The sequence below is a fragment of the Schistocerca serialis genome, chromosome 5 (assembly GCF_023864345.2).
Source record: "Schistocerca serialis cubense isolate TAMUIC-IGC-003099 chromosome 5, iqSchSeri2.2, whole genome shotgun sequence".
NCBI classification, from domain to species: domain Eukaryota; kingdom Metazoa; phylum Arthropoda; class Insecta; order Orthoptera; family Acrididae; genus Schistocerca; species Schistocerca serialis.
The window spans coordinates 40,939,479-40,964,278 of NC_064642.1; the positions used below are offsets into that span (position 1 = coordinate 40,939,479).

General features: G+C 44.6%; 1 protein-coding gene across 1 annotated transcript; it reads left to right on the forward strand.

Annotated features, from left to right (window-relative positions):
• The first annotated feature begins 320 nt into the window (after positions 1–320).
• Positions 321–19,537, forward strand: LOC126481733 (myb-related transcription factor, partner of profilin-like). Its single transcript, XM_050105687.1, has 2 exons — positions 321–580; positions 19,303–19,537. Exons 1-2 carry the CDS (start codon positions 321–323, stop codon positions 19,535–19,537), a joined length of 495 nt encoding a protein of 164 aa, XP_049961644.1.
• Positions 19,538–24,800: the final 5,263 nt, after the last annotated feature.

The window sequence follows — 24,800 nt, forward strand, 5'->3', positions numbered from 1 at the left end:
GATTGGATCTATAAATAAACAAAATAACTTTCGAAGGATTTCTCTGAGCCGTTTGCTTTCTACATCCTGAGGTGTAAAATCTCTAATAATTTCCAACAACATTTTGAATTTTCCAGTGTAGAAGAAAATATGTTGTTTTCGATACCAGCAGTGGATTGGTAAGTTAAATAGTCGTCGGATAATGAAAAAAATAAATTTCGATTTACACGTACTATTGACTTTCACTGTACTTCAGTGGATACGCGGTATCACAAATCTTTGTGGCGCGAGTTCTTGAGAAATGGATCCCTGATACCGCGTACGGTTTTTAAATGTTTTAAATGTCTGCTGAAGACTATAATACGGCGACCGTAGAGCGCGCCGCTGCCGCCCTGTTGAATGTTGGTAATTCTGGGTGGGTGGGAACGGCGCCAGCGTGGCCCGCTGCCAGCGGCTGGGTCACCAAGCATTACAAGCCGCCTGCAGCGCCCGCCTGCTATCAGCAGGGCGAGCGCGGGGGCGTTCGCGAGAAACAGGGTGCGTGGCGGTCCCACAACAAGTACGGCCTGCTGGAGTGCCGCTCTTCATTACCCGACGGCTCGTCAGTACCATCAGTCTTATGGCAATTTTCAGACAGTTTATTTTGATGACTAAGACTGGCAACCATAGTGATACGTGTTACAAACCGGACACAATGGGAACGACCAGGCTCCTTTGCTTTTGTCTTTTATCACTCGTTTATTACATCAGAGAAATGCACATTTTAAGACAAAATTTAACTACATGAAATATTGCTCCCAGTAAAGGTTAACATAAGCAAAGACAAAACTTTGTTGTCTTAAGGGTTTTCTGCTGACAACAAACTTTAAGGAGGCAATGTAAGGTTTATATCAATTTAGCTCAAACACGTAGCTAGTGACTGAATCACGACACAGACACTTCAACAATTTCGGTAACAAATAAATAGCGTGAATTTGTACTCACAGTAACCAACTAATCAACAGCCTTGGCACTGAATAAGTAGTAGGGCATTTGGAACGAATTAGCAACACCCTGCAACTAGGGGAGTTAATACCAACAGTCTTTAAATGTCTTGCTCCCCATTAAATAAACAAACTTATAGTAATTAAATGAATAACAAATCAAACACAGTACGCTCCACTCAAACTCTTCACTGGAAGCCAAGCAAAAATGAAGATTCCGTTAACTGACTAGCACTGAAGTCACACTAAAGCTCATCTCTGTGTTCCCAGACACACACGGGGCAAACTTATACAAGACAAGATTTTGAAGGGAGCACATCAGTAAAACCGGAAGTGGAGCTAACTCGTGCCACTGAAAATTAAGGTACTAGACCAGGGCACAAGGTGGTACACAATGAGGTTGCCTTAGTGCTATACTGCGCTCCAAAATATTAATTCAAATGTCCAATTCAAAATTAAGTACACATAAGCCAGCATTAACCAACGAAGAGTGACACTGGGTCGCTCGAAGGGATGACAACACTTAATTGAAAAGACAAATGCCGGAAGCGGCAGTAACATCAAACACCTTCTCCGAGTTTTAACCAGGAGTCACTTCCCGCTATACAAGTAAACATTTAACCAAGTACAAGGAAGGAACCCCAAAGAGAAAATTCAAATAAAACCGCCAAAAGATTATAAAGGACAGGGAACCCCAACTATTTATATTTAAAAGAATTTGCTCTCCACAAAGGCAGTGTAAACGCGATGGCCACACTTAAGAGGCCACCAAAATCGGTTACAAAAGGTCTTATACATTTGCTCCTTTTCTTTAAAGAAACACAAGGCTGCTTAACTTCTGCTGGCTTCTGCTGGACGTCCGGTATGGCTCGTGTAGGATAAACCAGGCAGCAACCCAAGCTAGGCGGCCGCAAGGCACGGCGAGCAAAATCAGGAGAGCAGACAGGCAGGCAGCCAGCACATATCCTCCATGCTGAACCGCCAGACCGCGTACAACCAACTCCACATATACGTGGTTGCTTCCACACCTCGTACCTCGCGGCGTCTCAGCAGGTAGCCCGAGCAAACGTCAACTCCCACTCGCCCTGCGAATGCGGAAAACAACAAGGCAAGCAAAGATAAGAAACATCGAAGGATCGATAATGGACATCCAAGAGACTGGCGCGCCAGTAACGAGCGCCACGTCTCACACAGAAGAAATACTTTGATGGAGGATTTTTAACATTTATTTGTGCGTCAGTGTTGGGGAAGAGAGAGCTACCATCATGCACGAAAGAGTGGCATGCATCGCGACGAGTGGCCCTTATTGCATTTCGCCTAGATGCCACCAGAAGATGGATGAACACTTCTAATGAAGCAAAATACTGAGTAACGCACGTGTTGCACGACTGTCTTTATCAGATGCTGCATAATGCGAGGCACTAAGAACCAGTTAATATAAACCATTTTGCTCAATGAATGTACGGCTAGACTCTGATTAACAGGTAGATTCTGAGTGAAAAGTGAGTGGCAGCGAGGGGTGTTTTACGAATTAGCGCGCTCCATGGTATGTTACCCGCAGTTGGAACTGTGTGTTTTTTTTTTTTTTTCTCTCGACGTGAAAATCCATTCACAGACCTCGACGTGCAACCAACTTGGGTGACTTTTTTACCATGAGGAGAGCCGCGCGGGATTAGCCGAGCGGTCTTAGGCGCTGCAGTCAAGGATTGTGCGGCTGGTCCCGGCGGAGGTTCCAGTCCTCCCTCGGGCATGGGTGTGTGTGTTTATCCTTAGGATAATTTAAGTTAAGTCTTGTGTAAGCTTAGGGACTGATGACCTTAGCAGTTGAGTCCCATAAGATTTCACACACATTCGAACATTTTTTTTACCATGAGGAGGTCATATACTATTGAAGAAACTACGACTCAAATCCTTCAGTAGAGTTAACTGAATTTGACTAATGTTATTTATTTATATCTTGGGCACTTGTTCATACAGGAATAAAGTAATGTATTCAAAATTTGGTTAGATCCTCCCTCGATGATATTTATAGGGGTGAAATTTTTACAATGTCCGGGTTAAGAAACCAAGTTATGTTATATACACCCATCTTCTGACAGGTGATGCGAACCAGCTGCTATGTTTATACGCAATAATGATGATATATGAAGTCATCACGGGTTGTCAGCCGAGTAGCGTCGTCGTATCGTAGCAACGTTTCTAAGGAATGCGTCTCAATCATCTTCGCCTGAAGATGATGGAGACAAATTGCATCGAAACGTTGCTACGATACGACGACGCTACTCGGCTGACAACCCGTGAAGACTTCATATATGAAATTCGCCGAGAAAACCTGCACTCACAAATAATTATGATGCCTTCAGCTGAGTGTTTTAGCTCTCATTGAGTACTACCGGTTTCGGCGACAAAAATCACTATCTTCAGATCCTTATGTACGATAAATATGTTGACATACTTTTAAAATAATGAAGACATCAATTACAGAACTGTCTGTACTAACAAATTTATAGCAGATTGTTTATGGAGAACCAAACAGCGCATGCAGCAGGGATATAGGGTTACTGAGGAATATATTGTTCTTTTGCATGAAAAACGTTCTATTTAAATAAAAGAGTAATACAGTCCTCAATAATCATTCTGTTCTCCTAAAATAATAGCGGGGATGCGTCATGACATGGAAGCAGTGAGGCCTTGGTAGGCTGCCGGAGTGAGTGAGTTGGCACCACATCTGCACATATAAGTTATCTAATTCCCGTAAATTCAGTGGAAGGGTCATGCGGTCTGACGCCACATTCACCCACATCCCAGATGTGTTCGATCGGGTTCAGACGTGGCGGTTTGGGAGGCCAGCACAATAATTGGAACTCACCACTGTGTTTCTCGAACCACTCCTGGTCTTGAGACATGGTGCATTATCTTTTTGAAAGATGCCACTGCCGTCGGGAAACATGATCGTCATGAAGGGGTTACGTGGTCTGCAACCAGTGTACGATACTCCTTGGCCGTCATGGTGCTTCGCAGGAACTCCGTTGCTCCCATGGATGCCCACGTGAATGATCCCCAGAGCATAATGGAGCGGCCGCCATCTTGCGTCCATTTCGCAGTACAGGTGGCGAGGAGCTGTTCCTCGGGAAGTTGGCGCATTCGCGCCCTCCCATCGGCATGACGAGTAAGGTATCGGGATTCGTCAGACCATGCAATGCTCTGCCACTGCGCCAATGTCCAGTGCCGACGGTCACGTACCAGTTTCAGTTGTAGTTGCACATTGCCGTGGTGTTAACTTAGAACATGCATGGGACGTTGGCTGCGGAGGGCCATCTTGAGGAGTGTTCGGTGCACTGTGCTTTCAGACACACTTGTACTCTGCCCAACATTAAAGTCTAATATTGGTTACTCCACAGTTCACCTCCTGGCCTCTTTTACCGGTATGCCCAGCCTACGACGTCCGATATGGGTAATGAGGGGTGGTCACCCAACCCCACTAAATCTGGATGTGGTTTGACCTTGGTTTCGCCACATGTTGAAGACACTCACCACAGCACTCCTCGAACACCCAACAGGTAGTACAGTTATGCTGAGCGTCCGGGCCAGCACAATATGATATGTCTGACTAGAAGTCTTTCCTCGCCAGATGACCCTGCATTTATCTGGACGCGTTTATATCGATAGAGGGTCGGTGGTCGTAATGTTCTGGCTGATCAGGATATGTTCTGCATACCAAGCGACTAAAAATCGTGAATTGTATCACCGAAACCGGTGATAAATAAATACAAACTAAAATACAAAGCTGATGGCATCATATATATTATTTAATTTGATTTTTAACTACCAAAACAGCACTGGTGAGTGGCGTTTGCAATCAGCAATGAATAAAAGTAGTGGCAGCTGCGGCAACGTATTTAAGATGCATTATAAGAACTCTTATTTCTGCATAATTCATAAGGTGATAAGAAAAAGTTGTTCCAGACTTTGAGACGCGATAGTATGGACGAAACCAAGACAAAATATCAGGTGAATATAGCTCTAAAATGCATACCTTCGAGCCAAGAGCACTTGCTGAACTTTTCAACTGTGAAACATTTCTCTGGTATAGCAGGATCTTCGGTTTTCATCCATTACCAGGTGGTATCTTTCTTTCTTTCTTTCTTTTTTTCATAACAAAAAGAGTGCAGTTTTATTTTCTTAACTGTGTATATTGTATATATGTAACTGTTCAGTTTAATTATCTTATGTTTTATGTCAGAAGACGGAGAATCATGATAGAACTTCCTGGAGTAAAATATTCCGGAGGTAAACTACTCCCTCGTTCGGATCTCCAGGTGGGGGGAGTATTTCAGAGGGAGTTATCGGAAGAGATAAACATTTTAAGTTCAGGATCGGGTCATGGAATTTAAGAACACTTCAAACATCAGAAAGACTGGAATATCTAAACAGCGAAATGGACAAATGTGAAGTTGGCGTAATGGGTTTAAGTGAAGTGAGGTGGGCAGATAGGGGTGAAGTAACATCGGCCAATTACACAATGTTTTATACCGGTGGAAAAAGTTTGAACGTGGTGTGGTAATAGTGATGGGAAATCACACAGTTCAGAGATTGACTAAAGTGGTATGCCATAGTGATCCTTTAATGTTTGTGAAAGTAGGTGCACAAACAGTGGACATTCTGATAGTACAAGTGTACATGCCAACATCAAACTATGACGATGAAGAAGTCGAGAAAATTTTCGATGAAATAGAAGATATCATACATTCTGAACGCAGAGGAAGAGTAAACATCATTATCAAGGGCCACTGTAATAAAGTCGTTCGACAAGGTAGAGAAGCAAACATTGTGGGTCAGTATGGATTAAGAAGAAGAAACGACAGAGGAGGGATGTTCGTGGAGTTCTGTCAGAGAATCAACTTGGTGGTGATGAACACTTGGTTCCATAAAAGAAAGAGTAAACTGTATACATGGAAGAGCACAGGAGACATTAACAGATACCGGATAGACTACATACTCGTCAAACACAGGTTTAGGGGTATTGTGAAAGACGCTAAGACTCTGCCGGCTGCTGATGTCGATTCTGATCACAACCTTTTGGTTGCAGACATCAGTACAAGATGATACGACAGCGAGGGAGGAGAAAGCAGAGATGGGACCTGGAAAAGCTAAGAGAGAACAACAATTTAGGAAAATGAGAGGTGCAAATACAAGTGAAAATGGTGATGAGCATTGGCAAAATTTAAACAGATTTTATGGAATATTTTAAAGAACGAAGTTGGGAGGAAAGCAAAGAGAGCAGGGAAACCATGGATTACCAATGAGATGCTGGAAAAGATGCAGGAAAAGAGGAAGTGCAAAAATGTTAATGAAGAAGAATATAGGAAACTTAACAATGCTCTCAGCACATAAACCGACAAACCGAAAGAAAATTATATAGAAGGATTGTGCGACGAAATAGAGGAACTACGAGAAAGAGGAAGGTATGATCTTATGTACCAGAAAAGAGAGGAGCTGGGAGGTAGAGAAAACAAAGTAGTAAGGACTTTTGGGGTAGAAGACTTTAGAGGACAAATGGTTACTGGACAAACGAAGGTGCTGAAAGTATGGGAAGAATATATAAAGGAACTCTACGATAAGGAACATCGCCCAATAGGCACTGAAATAGAGAGAGAGGAAGACATTGACGAAGACTGACAACTGAAGTAGAGAAGGCGATTAAGGAAGAGGAGGAAAGCCACAGGAGATGACGACATACCGGTGGATTTGCTGAAAGAAATCGGGAAAGAGGTTTTGCAGGCACTGAAGCATCACATAAATAAAATCTACGAAAATGGGAAATGGTCTAAGGAATTTTTGGATGTCACAATAGTTGCTGTTGAGAAGAAACAGCAAGCCAAAAATGTAGTGATTTCAGAACAATGTTTAATCTCACACGTAGCGAAGATTATTGCAAGAATACTCAACAGTCGACCGGAACATAAAAAAGAAAAAAGTAATACGGGATGACCAGTTTGGATTTAGGAAGGGAAAAGGAACCAGACACACCATCGGCATTTTGAGGATATTGTCAGATAGAGTTTTCGCTGTTGACGAAGAAGTTTGTGTTTGTTTTACAGACTGGCAGAAGGCCTTTGACAGAGGTAAGTGGATGAAACTGATGAACATCCTTAAGGAGATAGCAATAAACTGGAGGGATTGGAGACTAATTCTCAACTTGTACCTGGGACAAAGAATAAATGTGCGGCTGAATTATGGAGAAACAAGCAGAGTAGAAACAGGAAGAGGCATGACACATGGGTCTTGTCTATCGCCGAGTCTCTTCAACCTGTACGGTGAATGGCAAAGCTTTGAAAGGATACGGAAACTTCAGGATAGGAGGACACCTAATCAATACCATCGAGTATGCGGATGACCTGGTAGTACATACTAAAAATCAAAGACAACTGCAACACATGATGAACCAGTTGGTAGGAACTGGAAGAAAATGCGGCATGGAAATCAACATAGAAAAATCAAAGGTGATGCGGATATAAAAAATTGGGAAACCTATGAGGATAACAATCGACAATCGAGAACTGGAACATGTGAAACAGTTCAAGAACTTGGGAAGTTTAGTGACAAACGATGCCCAATGGACCAGTGAAATTCGAGCAAGATCGCTATGGTCAAAACTGCATTCAGTAAAGAGAGGAGTCTGCTGACCAGCACGTTAAGCTTGGAACAGAGGATGAAGCCAGTGAAGTGCTACATCTGGAACATTGCACTGTGCGGAGCAGAGACGTGGATCATGAGAAAAGAAAAATACCTTGAGAGTTGTGAAATGTAGTGCTGGAGGATAATGGAGAAGATCAAGTGTACTGAGAAGAGTAGGGAAGAAGACAGACATTCTGAATACAACTCTTCAGAGCAAGGCCAACTGGATCGGACACATACTTAGGCACGGAGGGCTCATAGACGAAGTCATTTCAGGGAAAATTAAAGGAAAGGTAGAACGAAGAAGAAGAATTCAACTTTTGGATGACATGAAAGATGGAAAGGGATATAGCAGACTAAAGGAAGAAACAGAAGACAAGGAACATTGGCATCAGAAATTCTCCGTACACAGACACAGACCTGCCACTAGGCATAATACTACATAATAATAATATTAGTGTACTTGACATCCATCTGCTTGGTACTAGTCATTCGTATTATGTAATGTTTCGTGTATTGTAATTTTTTTTGCTTCTCATACGATATACACACACATCAAAAAAAGTTTTGCATCACCTTGGTTCCGAGATTTCCGGAACCTGTACAAAAAATTGGAATAGAGATCAACATAAACATCATTTCCGCCCTTTTATTGCTCATGAAAACCACAGATTGCATGTTGTACCACCATACAGCGAGACCTTCAGAGGTGGTGGTCCAGATTGCTGTACACACCGGTACCTACAATATCCAGTAGCACGTCCTTTTGCATTGATGCATGCCTGTATTCGTCGTGGCATACCATCCACAGGTTCATCAAGGCACTGTTGGTCCAGATTATCCCACTCCTCAATGGCGATTTGGCGTAGATCCCTCAGAGTGGTTGGTGGGTCACGTCGTCCATAAACAGCCCTTTTAAATGTATCTGAGGCATGTTCGATAGGGTTCATGTCTGGAGAATATGCTGGTCACTCTAGTCGAGCGATGTCGCTATCCTGAAGGAAGGTGGGGGCGCGAATTGTCGTCCATGAAGACGAATGCCTCGCCAATATTCTGACGAAATGGTTGCACTATCGGTCGGAGGATGGCATTCACGTATCATACAGCCGTTACGGCGCCTTCCATGACCACCAGCAGCGTACGTCGGCCCCTCGTAACGCCACCCCAAAACAGCAGGCAACCTCCACCTTGCTGTAATCGCTGGACATTGTGTCTAAGGCGTTCAGCCTGACCGGGTTGCCTCCAAAGATGTCTCCAGCAATTGTTTGGTTGAAAGTATATGCGACACTCATCGGTGAAGAGAACGTGACACCAATCCTGAGCGGTCCATTCGGCATGTTGTTGGACCCATCTGATCCGCGCTGCATGGTGTCGGGGGTGCAAATATGGACCTCGCCGTGAACGTTGGGAATGAAGCTGCGCATCATGCTGCCAATTGCGCACAGTTTGAGTCGTAATACGACGTCCTGTGGCTGCACGAGAAGCATTATTCAACGTGTTGGCGTTGCTGTCAGGGAGCCATAATCCGTAGGTAGCGGTCATCCACTGCAGTAGTAGCCTGTAGCCTTTGGGCGGCCTGAGCGAGGCAAGTCATCGACAGTTGCTATCTCTCTGTATCTCCTCCATGTCCGAACAACATCGCTGTAATTGCTGCTTACGCATTTCTGTGTTGTCCGAGCTCAGATACTAGTTCTTCAGGTAGTTTGTAAATTTCAATAAGCGACCTTTGTTCGTACAATAGTTACCTATACTTCGCTTTCCTCAAGTATGCAAGAATATAAATCTACTAAATGGACATCGGTCAGTTTACATTCGTAAATTAATTGACATTCCAACTAAAGACATGATACCAATATCGAATGGTGTATCACGTTGTTGCTTCACTATAAATTCCTTGTACACATAAGGCAAAGGGTACTGGTACTTATGGGCTGTTTCGTGGGTTATATTGGGTGCCGAACGAAAAACCCGCCGTGAGTACCAGACTGTGACATATCATCCGTCAGTTGGCAGCTACTCATATTATTTCAAAGCTGTTGCGACTACATTCCTTATTAGGCATTGAGACTTGGTTAATACGTGCGAAGTACACTGGGGTCCCCAATTAAAAAAATGGCTGACATAGAAATAAGTGTCCAAGGAATAGAAAAGCAACTGGAATCACTCAACAGAGGAAAGTCCACTGGACCTGACGGGATACCAATTCTATTCTACACAAAGTACGCGAAAGAACTTGCCGCCCTTCTAACAGCCGTGTACCGCAAGTCTCTAGAGGAACGGAAGGTTCCAAATTATTGGAAAAGAGCACAGGTAGTCCCAGTCTTCAAGAAGGGTCGTCGAGCAGATGCGCAAAACTATAGACCTATATCTATGACGTCGATCTGTTGTAGAATTTTAGAACATGTTTTTTGATCGAGTACCATGTCGTTTTTGGAAATCCAGAATCTACTCTGTAGGAATCAACATGGATTCCGGAAACAGTGATCGTGTGAGATCCAACTCGCTTTATTTGTTCATGAGACCCAGAAAATATTAGATACAGGCTCCCAGGTAGATGCTATCTTCCTTGACTTCCGGAGGGCGTTCGATACAGTTCCGCACTGTCGCCTGATAAACAAAGTAAGAGCCTACGGAATATCAGACCAGCTGTGTGGCTGGATTGAAGAGTTTTTAGCAAGCAGAACACAGCATGTTGTTATCAATGGAGAGACGTCTACAGACATTAAAGTAACCTCTGGCGTGCCACAGGGAGTGTTATGGGACCATTGCTTTTCACAATATATATATAAATGACCTAGTAGATAGTGTCGGAAGTTCCATGCTGCTTTTCGCGGATGATGCTGTAGTATACAGAGAAGTTGCAGCATTAGAAAATTGTAGCGAAATGCAGGAAGATCTGCAGCGGATAGGTACTTGGTGCAGGGAGTGGCAACTGACTCTTAACATAGATAAATGTAATGTATTGCGAATACATAGAAAGAAGGATCCTTTATTGTATGATTATATGATAGCGGAAGAAACACTGGTAGCAGTTACTTCTGTAAAATATCTGGGAGTATGCGTGCGGAACGATTTGAAGTGGAATGATCATATAAAATTGATTGTTGGGATTGTTGGTAAGGCGGGTACCAGGTTGAGATTCATTGGGAGAGTCCTTAGAAAATGTTGTCCATCAACAAAGGAGGTGGCTTACAAAACACTCGTTCGACCTATACTTGAGTATTTCTCATCAGTGTGGGATCCGTACCAGATCGGGTTGACGGAGGAGATAGAGAAGATCCAAAGAAGAGCGGCGCGTTTCGTCACAGGGTTGTTTGCTAAGCGTGATAGCGTTACGGAGATGTTTAGCAAACTCAACTGGCAGACTCTGCAAGAGAGGCGCTCTGCATCGCGTTGCAGCTTGCTCGCCAGGTTTCGAGAGGGTGCGTTTCTGGATGAGGTATCGAATATATTGCTTCCCCCTGCTTATACCTCCCGAGGAGATCACGAATGTAAAATTAGAGAGATTCGAGCGCGCACAGAAGCTTTCAGACAGTCGTTCTTCCCGCGAACCATACGCGACTGGAACAGAAAAGGGAAGTAATGACAGTGCCACGTAAAGTGCCCTCCGTCACACACCGTTGGGTGGCTTGCGGAGTATAAATGTAGAATGTAGATGCAGATGTAAAGCAACAAAAAGGAATTTTGCAAAGTTGCGTTTATTTTGCTACAAAACAGTATAAACAAGACAGAGTGAAGTACAGGGCTATTACAAATGATTGAAGCGATTTCATAAATTCGCTGTAGCTCCATTCATTGACATATGGTCACGACACACTACAGATACGTAGAAAAACTCATAAAGTTTTGTTCGGCTGAAGCCACACTTCAGGTTTCTGCCGCCAGAGCGCTCGAGAGCGCAGTGAGACAAAATGGCGACAGGAGCCGAGAAAGCGTATGTCGTGCTTGAAATGCACTCACATCAGTCAGTCATAACAGTGCAACGACACTTCAGGACGAGGCTCAACAAAGATCCACCAACTGCTAACTCCATTCAGCGGTGGTATGCGCAGTTTAAAGCTTCTGGATGCCTCTGTAAGGGGAAATCAACGGGTCGGCCTGCAGTGAGCGAAGAAACGGTTGAACGCGTGCGGGCAAGTTTCACGCGTAGCCCGCGGAAGTCGACGAATAAAGCAAGCAGGGACCTAAACGTACCACAGACGACGGTTTGGAAAATCTTACGGTAAAGGCTAAAGCAGAAGCCTTACCGTTTACAATTGCTACAAGCCCTGACACCCGATAACAATGTCAAACGCTTTGAATTTTCGGCGCGGTTGCAACAGCTCATGGAAGAGGATGCGTTCAGTGCGAAACTTGTTTTCAGTGATGAAGCAACATTTTTTCTTAATGGTGAAGTGAACAGACACAATGTGCGAATCTGGGCGGTAGAGAATCCTCACGCATTCGTGCAGCAAATTCGCAATTCACTAAAAGTTAACGTGTTTTGTGCAATCTCACGGTTTAAAATTTATGGCCCCTTTTTCTTCTGCGAAAAAAACGTTACAGGACACTTGTATCTGGACATGCTGGAAAATTGGCTCATGCCACAACTGGAGACCGACAGCGCCGACTTCATCTTTCAACAGGATGGTGCTCCACCGCACTTCCATCATGATGTTCGGCATTTCTTAAACAGGAGATTGGAAAACCGATGGGTCGATCGTGGTGGAGATCATGATCAGCAATTCATGTCATGGCCTCCACGCTCTCCCGACTTAACCCCATGCGATTTCTTTCTGTGGGGTTATGTGAAAGATTCAATGTTTAAACCTCCTCTACCAAGAAACGTGCCAGAACTGCGAGCTCGCATCAACGATGCTTTCGAACTCATTGATGGGGACATGCTGCGCCGAGTGTCGGAGGAACTTGATTATCGGCTTGATGTCTGCCGAATCACTAAAGGGGTACATATCGAACATTTGTGAATGCCTAAAAAAACTTTTTGAGTTTTTGTATGTGTGTGCAAAACATTGTGAAAATATCTCAAATAATAAAGTTATTGTAGAGCTGTGAAATCTCTTCAATCATTTTTAATAACCCTGTATAAACAATGTAAAGAATACAGAATGTAAACAACTGCAACATGCATAACGGTAAACAAATATGTTCTTCGTGTTCTTCAACTTAACAAATTTAGATACACATTCCGACAACTGGTGTGACCACCTCTGGCAGAAATGCAGGCCTGACAACGGTGGTATGCTATAAGCGATGTCATCAATCTCATGTTGAGGCAATAAAGGACACTCTGCTGAAGCCGTCTGTACAGCGTCTGCCTCGATATAACACGTCCAGTGGATGCTGCGAAGTCAGATGTCAGTATCTGTGCAGTACTAAGGCAGTACCGTCGTCCCCTTGCAGCCAAAGAACGGTCCTCTCTTTCTGATGTCACGTGTGTTCGGCTCTGTCCTGGTCTCCGGGATGCAGTTTCGGTCTCTATAAACTTTCGTGTCATCCGAGAAACCACAGAATGACTCACAGTATGCCATTGGGCAACACCAGTTCGCGACTGTCCTGCTTCCATTCTTCGTATAACCCTCCATTGCAGAGAGTCTGGCAGACGCCTTCACTGAGCCGTAAAGCACCGTCTATGGCTGTGTACGTAGGGATTGCGCATTTAGACTACCCGGTAAACATTACCCCGTTTGATAGATGCCCTGACGTCATTGTTGGCATTGTTGCTTGTTGACTGGAATGTTATCTTCCGTGCAGAACAAGACCGTACGGAGATCTGTTGACAGTTTTAATGATTGTATCGTGAATTATACACAGAACGGGGAAATAGTGGTTTGTTGCTTTAATTTTGGACACCAGTGTAAATATCCCTGCGGATACATGTTCTTAGAGAAAGAATCGCGATTGTAGAGGCGTATGTGTCTGCCTGTTTATTTAAGGAGAGGCAGGACATTTTTGTAAGGAAGTTTCCTAGTGTTTCCATACCAGCAGAGAGCAGTATACAGGATTTGCTGACATTGTGGCGTGCTACTGCGTCAGTTGCAAACACAAAAAAGAATCGAACCCCTTCGGTTCGTACACCTGCTACGACAGAGGAAATCGAGCAGATGCTCCAGAGGCCAAGGAAGTCGATACGTAAATTGTTGCCAGAAGTGAACATTTCACGGAGGTCTCGTCAGCCTGTGGGACTGAATTCCTACAAAATGACGTATGTACAAGAACTGAAGGTGGAAGATAAGGCAAAACGAGTGAATTACAGTGCGTCGGTATGACAAACAACTGAGAGTCGAATGCTGGACCCGCTGCCGTATTTCGAGAGTAATGAAGCCTGATTCCATCTCAGAGGAAGCGTGCTCCCAGAACACCGGATACTGGACAACAAACAATACCTTTACGATTAACGAAGAATGTTTTCACGGGGAAAGATCAGAATGTGGTGTGTCGTGTCAGCAAGCCGGAATTTGGGTCCCATCTTTTTTGAAACAACAGTAAACACTGTTCAAGGAATTTTACGCCCACTGACCTCTCATCAACGCCCGTATACTGTCCCTGAGCAGGTTGGGGTAACCTGTTACTCTTCATCCGAGACAGTCTTACGAATTCATGAAATATTCACAGAAGAAAGGACCGCAGTGGTCTCATTACCACTCGTGACTTTTATCTGTCAGATGATTTAAAGGGAATAGTGTGCAACTTACCCAATGACGTTAGAAGACATGAAAGACAATTTACGTAATGAAATTTTGAGAACAGATGAGGCACAGTTGCGCAGAGTGTATATTGACACGTTAGGACACACGAAACAATGCATTAAAGCACAAGGAGGTCGCTTTCGGAACCTGATGTAATGCGAAAGGCGATATCAGTTCAGTAAATGCAAACCATTCCATTAACTTATTCGTTATTTCTTTACTATCTAATTATTACGTTTTTACCTGAGGATATTTGATATTTTTTTTATTTTCCGTCTGAGATGCATTGATACAAAATTCAGGTGTGGTGGTTAACGCTTTCGGGCTGACAAACCCGTTTTCTAACCACGCACATTGCTATTAACCGCAATTATTCATACAACACGGCGCCAAAGACATAGGAAAGTATACAGTTGAAACTTCCTGGCAGATTAAAACTGTGTGCCGGACCGAGACTCGAACTCGGGACCTTTGCCTTTCGCGGGCAAGGTTCGCAGGAGAGCGTCTGTAAAGTTTGGAAGGTGGGAGGCAAGGTACTGGCAGAAATAAAGCTGTGAGGCGGGGCGTGAGTCGTGCTTGGGTAGCTGAGTTGGTAGAGCACTTGCCCGCGAAAGGCAAAGGTCCCGAGGTCGAGTCTCGGTCCGGCACAGAGTTTCACTCTGCCACGAAGTTTCATATCAGCGCACACTCCGCTGCAGAGTGAAAATCTCATTCTGGAAACATCCCCCAGGCTGTGGCTAAGCCATGTCTCCGCAATATCCTTATTTCAGGAGTGCTAGTTCTGCAAGGTTGGCAGGAGAGCTTCTGTAAAGTTTGAAAGGTAGGAGGCGAGGTACTGGCAGAAGTAAAGCTGCGAGGTCGGGGCGTGAGTCGTGCTTGGGTAGCTCAGTTGGTAGAGCACTTGCCCGCGAAAAGCAAAGGTCCTGAGTTCGAGTCTCGGTCCGGCACACAGATTTAATCTTTCAGGAAGTTTCATATCAGCGCACACTCCGCTGCAGAGTGAAAATCTCATTCTGGAAACATCCCGCAGGCTGTGGCCAAGCCATGTCTCCGCAATATCCTTATTTCAGGAGTGCTAGTTCTGCAAGGTTGGCAGGAGAGCTTCCGTAAAGTTTGAAAGGTAGGAGGCGAGGTACTGGCAGAAGTAAAGCTGTGAGGACGGGGCGTGAGTCGTGCTTGGGTAGCTCAGTTGGTAGAGCACTTGCCCGCGAAAGGCAAAGGTCCCGAGTTCGAGTCTCGGTCCGGCACACAGATTTAATCTTCCAGGAAGCTTCATATCAGCGCACACTCCGCTGCAGAGTGAAAATCTCATTCTGGAAGTATACAGTTGTTAAAAAGTACCATCATTGATTTTAGACTATGCGTCCGTTGCTACTGACTGACACAGTTAGTTGTGTCACTCAGTAGCAACGGACGCCTAGTGCAAAATCAATGAAGGTACTTTTCGCCAACTGTATACTTCGCTTGAATTAAAATTCAAGGTGAAAGGATGTGACATGATTCGATAACGACATTGCTATCCTGAGACAAAATGAAGAAGTATTACATGATCTACTGAATGGTATGGGCAGTCTAATGAGTCTAGAATATGGAGTAAATCGAAGAAAGACGGAAGTAACGAGTAGTGGCAGAAATGAGAACAGCGAGAAACTTAACATCAGGATTGGAAGTTATGAAGTAGATGAATTTAAGGAATTCTTCTACCTAGACACTAAAATAACCAATGACGGACGGAGCAAGGAGGACATCAAAAGCAGACTAGGAGTGGCAAAAAGGGCATTCCTTTCCAAGAGAAGTATACAAGCATCTAACATAGACCTTAATTTCAGGAAGAAATTTCTGAGAATGTACACATGGGGCACAGAATGTGTATGGTAGTGAAACATTGACTGTGGGAAAACCGGAACAGAAGAGAATCGAAGCATTTGAGATGTGGTGCTGCAGACGAATGTTGAAAATTAGGTGGACTGATAGGGCAACGAATGAAGGGGTTCTGCATAGAATCGAAGAGGAAAGGAATATTTGAAAACACTGACAAGGAGAAGGGACAGGATGATAGCACACCTGTTGAGACATCACGGAACAACTTCCATGGTACTAGAGTGAGCTGTAGAGGGCAATACCTTTGGAGGGAAACGGGGATCGGAATACATCCAGCAGATAAGTGAGGACGTAGGTTGCAAGTACTACACTGAGATGAAGAAGCTGGCACGGGAAATAAATTCGTAGCTGGCCGAATAAAAGAAAAAAAAAATGCTGTGCCGTTTGGCGCCATATTGTATGAATAACTACGGTTAATAGCAAGGCGTCTGGTTTGAAAATGAGCGTTGTCAACCCAAAACCGGTAACCACTACAGCTGAATTTTACATCAGTGCAACTGAGACGGACGAAATGAGGAAAAATTATCTAGTTTTCTCGGTACTGAAAATGCGGACCTACCACAGCGTGGGCGCATGCCACGAATAAACATGTTTATTTGTTGTTATATCAGTTAGTGGGGGAAACAATTCGTGCGTAACTGACAAGCAGTCTGTACTCTGGGCAGGTTTTTCGTGCGCCACCCTGTATTAAAAATTTGTGCTAATGATAACCGATAACACGGTACAATTGATCGTGCAATAGAAATACATTTTCAGTGAGACTGTGTAACGTTACGTTTAAGAGAGCTATGTCAAACTAGCTAACCAAAGCTGTTCTGCTAAATGTTGCCAATTCTCCAAAACGAAATAAGGTAAATTAGTGTATGGAAAAAGCCACAAACACGCAGAAATAAAACAAGGTGTATTATTGTGCCTTTTATTTTGCAATAATTATACTGTGTAAGGTATTTAAATGAAAGAGTGACGTATACGAAAATCCAGTAAGATGTGTATACGTCCCCTACACGAAAAAGAATTGATCACATTTTATTCAGAAATAAGTCTCATGGACTCTTTTAAATTTAGCCCACGAAAAATAGTTTAGCCAGATTTACTCATATCATGTGTGTAATACAGTTGAAAATAGCTTCAGAAAATAACTGTCCCTCAGGATTTGGCATCACATTTGAAATGCATGTACGATCTTTCATTTGAATAGCTTTATTAGCCGTAGAGAAAAGCGTAAAACAACAAGAATATAAAGGTCTGTCTTGTGTATCTTGTTATAGAAATGATTTCTGGATGCATTAGTACTTCGAACGCTTATTAACAACTTGAGTTTTTATTTCTATGATATGCATATAAAATGTTACTAGCCCTTTTTGAAACCTCGATATTTTGACGCAGAAATGTGTTTAAATACGAGTAAACATCTTCACGTCAGTTTCTATCGCGTAATTTTCTTTTTCTCACAGCAAAAACGTAAATAATGTTTCTGGTTGTTGTTGTTGTCTTCAGTCCTGAGACTGGTTTGATACAGCTCTCCATGCTACTCTATCCTGTGCAAGCCTCTTCATCTCCCAGTACCTACTGCAGCCTAAATCCTTCTGAATCTGCTTAGTGTATTCGTCTCTTGGTCTCCCTCTACGATTTTTACCCTCCACGCTGCCCTCAGATACTAAATTGGTGATCCTTTGATGCCTCAGAACATGTCCCACCAACCGATCCCTTCTTCTAGTCAAGTTGTGCCACAAACTCCTATTCTCCCCAATTCTATTCAATACCTCCTCATTAGTTATGTGATCTACCCATCTAATCTGCAGCATTCTTCTGTAGCACCACATTTCGAAAGCTTCTTGTCTAAACTATTTATCGTCCATGTTTCACTTCCATACATGGCTACACTCCATACAAATACTTTCAGAAACGACTTCCTGACACTTAAATCTATACTCGATGTTAACAAATTTCTCTTCTTAAGAAACGCTTTCCTTGCCATTGTCAGTCTACATTTTATATCCTCTCTACTTCGACCATCATCAGTTATTTTGCTCCCCAAATAGCAAAACTCCTTTACTACTTTAAGTGTCTCGTTTCCTAATCTAATTCCCCCAGCATCACCCGACTTAATTCTGCTACATTCCATTACCCTGGTTTTGCTTTTGTTGATGTTCATCTTATTCCCTCCTTTCAAGACACTGTCCATTCCGTTCAACTGCTCTTCCAAGTCCACTGCTCTTGCAAATCCTTTCTGGTAGTTACAGGACAAAATTCAGAATAGCTGAACTGTAATATTATATTATTTCTTACAAGTGACAAACTCCTGCAGTGAACAGAAGTTCAGTCGCTGGCACATTGTTTATTGCGACAGTTAATAGCGTGCCTTCTAATTCATCCAGCACATATCAACGCCTGCTTTGCCTAGAACAGCTTCATTATTTTGAAGTTGCGATACTATGCTACGCTGCAACAGCGTTTCCAGTTAGGCTCACAGCTGTTTTTTTTTCGTCGTTGTGTTTTTGGGCTTGTGTATGTCTGTGTTGACGAGCCCAGAACACACACCTACACAGCTTTGCTTTGCTGTGCTTTTTAATTTAGTGTAATAATAGATTTTCATGGAATAGTGAATCGAGTATTGTAATTTTAGTTCAGCGCAACTAATTTTCCTTTAACCAACACGAATTTCTCGTTCTCAGAGGGGAAAAAAGGCTAGAAAAGAAGCCAAATGATTGTGAGAGAAAAGTAATTTTCCGAGAGCCTGGTAAGGCACTCGATTGCCAACTAAATAGTGTTAAAAAGTAGCCAGAGTTAGCTCTGAAAAAGCTGAGTTGTCAACACTGGTTCTGCCATAAGACGTAATGACGGCTAATGTCACCCATGGTCAACAGCTTGCTTTGTAACTGTTGGGCACAGTGTGGCGTCAGCGCAGCTGCTCTGCGCAGCGCTGATGAGCCGCAGATGCGTTGACTGGCTCGTTTGACGCTAACGAGAGTCCCAGACCTCGGTGCACAGACAGCACGTCGCCCGCTCGCCCCATTATTACTAGTCGGAAAGTCGCCGCCATTAGCCGGACAATGGGCTGCGTAACAGAAGCAAGAAGAATGGCGGGTTCTCAGAAATGCGTCGCCGGCCGGCGCCACCGCCGGATGGCCGCCACCGCCGCCGCCGCCGCCGACGCCGCCCCCGCCTGTCCGCGGCCGGAAGGACGGCGTCGCCCCCGGCTTCGAAATAACGAGCGCGCATTGTGGGACGGCAGCGGCTGTCAAAGCTGCCACGGCCGCTGACGGTATTGTGCCGGGCGGCGCGCGCTGCACCCCGAGTCCAGCGGGCGCTGTCTCCGCCCCCTGCTAATTATGCCACCTGAGCAGCGCAGGTGTTTGGCTGCTGCGGCGCCGAAGACTGACACGCGATAACAAGGGTGAATCACGACGCGGGTAGATGCTGATAGACACCGATACGGTATCCATCAATTTGCTAGCTACAGGGGATAGGCAAAATAATGTGACCAGTGGTTGTAACGGGACTGTCAACAACGCAACTAAGGCACGTGTTGCACTGGACTGTGCGTGTTCAGTACGGACTAGGCATCAGTGAAGGTGCTTTACGAGTAGTTTATACTTCGTATTTCCATTCAGCGCAATTAAAAACCTAACAGCGTTTCCAAGAGGGCAGATTGTTGGGGTCCGATTTGCTGGAGCATCAGCAACCAAGACAGCCGACTTATTGAATTTACTATAAAAAACAGTCTTGATCACAATTTATTTATTACGGTGACTGGTTTCGACCACTACTGTCGTCATCTTCAGACCAATGAGTAAGAACCTCGGTCTGGTGGTGATTTACCACCAGAAAGAGGTTCTTACTCATTGGTCTGAAAATGACCACAGTAGTGGTCGAAACCGGTCACCGTAATAAATAAATTGTTATCAAGACTGTTTTTGATAGTAAATATTTGTAACACATTGATCACTATTGACTCCCACAATGTATTCAAAAGTAATTGACTTATTCAATGTTTCAACAGAAACTGTTTCAACAATTATGACAGCCTACACAAAACATGGAAGAGGTCATCGCTTAAACGTAATAGTGGGTGCAAATCAAAACTAAATGACAGACACCGTCGTCCGCTAACACGCAGATGGTGTCCAAACAACACAAATCTACGGCGGCTAAAGTGACTGCAGAGGTTAATTGCCATCTTCGAGATCCCGTTTATATCGAAACTGTCTGCCGAGAAGTCCATAAAGAGAATATTCATGGACGAGCTGCTATACATAAGCCCTTAGTGAATACAACCAATGCAAAGAAGGGTAAAAAATGGTGTCATGAGCATACATCCTGGACGGCTGATCAGTGGAAATACGTTATATGGTCCGACGAGTTATTTCCAACATCGGGCCGGGTTTACGTCTGGGAAGCGACAAGAGAAGCCTACAATCCTGATTGCTTGATTTCAGCTGTTAAGCATGGAGGTGGGGAAGTGATGGTGTGGGCAGCCATATCACGGTATTCTCCTGGTCCCACCATTACTCTCAAAGGCCGTGTTACAGCCAACGATTACGTGAACATTTTAGGTGATCAGGTAACCCCACGATTCAAATGTTGTTCCCCAACAATGATGCCATATTTTAGGACGATAATGCACCCGTTCACACAGCCAGAGTATTACAGTCGTGGTATGAGGAGCTTGAATCTCAACTGCAGCGTCTTCCCTGGCCAGCACAGTCCCCAGACTTGAACATTATCGAACCCTTGTGCGCGGCATTAGGGCGCAGACTCCCGAGCAGATTTACGCCTCCGTCGTATCTCCAGGAATTGGAAGAGGTTATGGTCGAAGAGTCGCGTGGAGTGGCCACGCGGTTTGAGGCGCCATGTCACTGCTCGGACCCTCCCGCCGGAGGTTAAGAGTCCTCCCTTGGGCATGGGTATGTGTGTTCTTCTAAGCATAAGCTAACATTGATGCTAACGTATGCTTCAGTTAACCACTTGCATGAATATCAAGAGCTCAGATGGAAACCCAGTTCTAAGCAAAGAAGGGAAAGCTGGAAGGTGGAAGGAGTATATAGAGGGTCTCTACAGGGGCGATGTTCTTGAGGACAATATTGTGGAAATGGAAGAGGAGGTAGATGAAGATGAAATGGGAGAAACGATACTGCGTGAAGAATTTGACAGAGCACTGAAAGACCTAAGTCGAAACAAGGCTCCGGGAATAGATAACATTCCATTAGAACTACTGACAGCCTTGGGAGAGCCAGTCCTGACAAAACTCTACCATCTGGTGAGCAAGATGTATGAGACAGGCGAAATTCCCTCAGACTTCAAGAAGAATATAATAATTGCGGTCCCAAAGAAAGCAGGTGTTCACAGATGTGAAAATTACCGAACTCTCAGTTTAATATATCACAGATGCAAAATACTAACGCGAATTCTTTACAGACGAATGGAAAAACTGGTAGAAGCCGACCTCGGGGAAGAGCAGTTTGGATTCCGTAGAAATGTTGGAACACGTGAGGCAATACTGACCCTACGACTTATCTTAGAAGCTAGATTAAGGAAGGGCAAACCTTCGTTTCTAGCATTTGTAGACTTAGAGAAAGCTTTTTACAATGTTGACTGGAATACTCTCTTTCAAATTCTGAAGGTGGCAGGTGTAAAATACAGGGAGCGAAAAGCTATTTACAATTCGCACAGAAAGCAGATGGCAGTTATAAGAGTCGGGGGGCATGAAAGGGAAGCAGTGGTTGGGAAGGGAGTGAGACAGGGTTGTAGCCTCTCCCCAATGCTATTCAATCTGTATATTGAGCAAGCAGTAAAGGAAACAAAAGAAAAGTTCGGAGTAGGTATTCAAATCCATGGAGAAGAAATAAAAAGTTTGAGGTTCGCCGATTACATTGTAATTATGTCAGAGACAGCAAAAGACTTGTAAGAGCAGTTGAACGGAATGGATAGTATCTTGAAAGGAGGATATAAGATGAACATCAACAAAAGCAAAACGAGGATAATTGAATGTAGTTGAATTAAGTTGGGTGATGCTGAGGGAATTAGATTAGGAAGTGAGACACTTAAAGTAGTAAAGGAGTTTTGCTATTTGGGGAGCAAAATAACTGATGATGGTCGAAGTAGAGAGGATATAAAATGTAGACTGGCAATGGAAAGGAAAGCGTTTCTGAAGAAGAGAAATTTGTTAACATCGAGTGTAGATTTAAGTGTCAGGAAGTCGTTTCTGAAAGTATTTGTATGGAGTGTAGCCATGTATGGAAGTGAAACGTGGACGATAAATAGTTTGGACAAGAGGAGAATAGAAGCTTTCGAAATGTGGTGCTATAGAAGAATGCTGAAGATTAGATGGGTAGATCACATAATTAATGAGGAGGCATTGAATAGAATTGGGGAGAACAGGAGTTTGTGGCACAACTTGACCAGAAGAGGGGATCGGTTGGTAGGACATGTTCTGAGGCATCAAGGGATCACCAATTTAGTACTGGAGGGCAGCGTGGAGGGTAAAAATCGTAGAGGGAGACCAAGAGATGAATACACTAAGCAGATTCAGAAGGATGTAGGCTGCAGTAGGTACCGGGAGATGAAGAAGCTTGCACACGATAGAGTAGCATGGAGAGATGTATCAAACCAGTCTCAGGACTGAAGACCACAACAACAATACTTCAGTTAGTTTAACTAGTATGAAAGTCTAAGGACTGATGACCTCATCAGTTTGGTACACATTTAAACAATCTAATCGAAGAGTGGCGTGACATTCCTCTGAAGACTATACAATGATTATATGCTAGTATTCCAAGAAGAATCGCAGCTGTATAAAGGCAAACGGGGGTCCAACTCCATATTAATACACCATTCCCAACATAAATACAGGTGTTCACATTATTTTGCCTATCCCTGCATATTCTATGGACGGAACGTTGAAATATGTTCTTCCTTTCGCTTACTAACTACACAGGTTTGCAAAACGTAAGAACGAAACTAGTCTTGGCATTATGTGTCACAGATCGTTGACACTTGCACCACACACAGAAAGAAGTGCAACTCGACAATGATGGGAGAAAAGTCACGGGCCACCTCCTAGTGTCGTTTCGGACCTCCTTTTGCCCGCTGTAGTTCAACATCTCGACGTGGCATGGACTCACCGAGTCGTTGGATTTCCCTTGCTGGAGTACTGAGCCATGCTGCCTCTAGAGCCGTCCATCAATGTGAAAATGTTGCTGGTGCAGGATGTTTTGCACGAACTGACGTCTTGATTATGTCCGATCAATGTTCCATGGGATTCGTGTCGTGGATCTGTGTTGCCAAATCGTTCACTCGAATTATCCACAATATTGTAACTCCTCAGGCTTTCCCGGCGATCTAATGACGTCTTGGGTTGTCGGGTGTTCTGCCGGATATCAGCGTCGTACTTGCACGATATTTCGGTCACGTAGGTCGTAACCTTCATCAGGTGCGACCTGAGACTGCTCCACGAGTGTTTTTTTTTTTTTTTTTTTTTTTTTTTTTTTTTTTTTTTTTTTTTTTTTGCACTTTTCATTCCCTTCTCAGATGGAGAAGGGCGGGCTGCTTGAGAGCGCGCGATGCTCTTTTCAGCCATTTGGTTTGGTTATTCTGCTTTGGCTCTGTTTATTCTTTTTTGCTGGGGTGCAAGGAAGGGGGGGGCATTTCTCCCAATTGGGAATTTATTTGCAGGAGTTTATAGGGGACAGTTCCGGTATTTACCTTAGCGGCCAAGGAAAACCTGCAAAACCCGGCCAGAACTGCTTGTGTCTTGCCTTCTCTTTATTTTCCGTGTTGCCAGCGTTGCCGCTGGCGATCACGGCGGGCTTCGCGTCTTCTGTCACGCTCCGCCTCTTGCTCGTCTCTCTGTCTTCGGAACTGCTCTTCTAGGGCTTCCTCCTTTCTTCTTATGAGCTCCCTGCTTTGCAGGAAGCTCATTTGATGTTCATCTCGGTCGGCCAAGTTTGGGATGGTGTCGTCCAGGATTTCGCTGTCCACTAGGGTTTTCCAGTGGTTGACGAACTCCTTGGTTTGGACGCTTTGGTCCTGACGTGCTCCCAGTGGACCTGGTCCAGTATTTATGCCTGTGGCCTTCCCCCTCCACCACCGGCTGCAGGCGCTTCCTCTGTGGTCCGCGCCCGTTCCCTGCGACCTGCTGGAGTGTTGCTGCTCCGTTTTCCGTCCGCTGCGGTTCTAGGTGTTCCCTCTGCGGTCCGCGCCCACCAAACCCGCTCCTGGGGGTTTCATCTACGGTCTGGGGTACCAAGCGTTCCCCCTGCGGTCCGCGCCCGCTCACCACGACCTGTTGGAGCGTTGCCGCTCCGTTTTTCGTCCGCTGCGGCTCTGGATGTTCCCTCTGCGGTCCGCGCCCACCAGTCCCACTTCTGGGTGTTCCATCTTCGGTCTGGTGCGCCTGACAGTCATGGAGATGGAAACGAGCCCCTGACGGACTGCCAGGCGCACCAGACCGAAGATGGAACCCCCAGAAGTGGGTCTGGTGGGCGCGGACCGCAGAGGGAACACCCAGAACCGCAGCGGACGGAAAACGGAGCAGTAACGCTCCAGCAGGTCGCAGGGAATGGGCGCGGACCACAGAGGAAGCGCCTGCAGC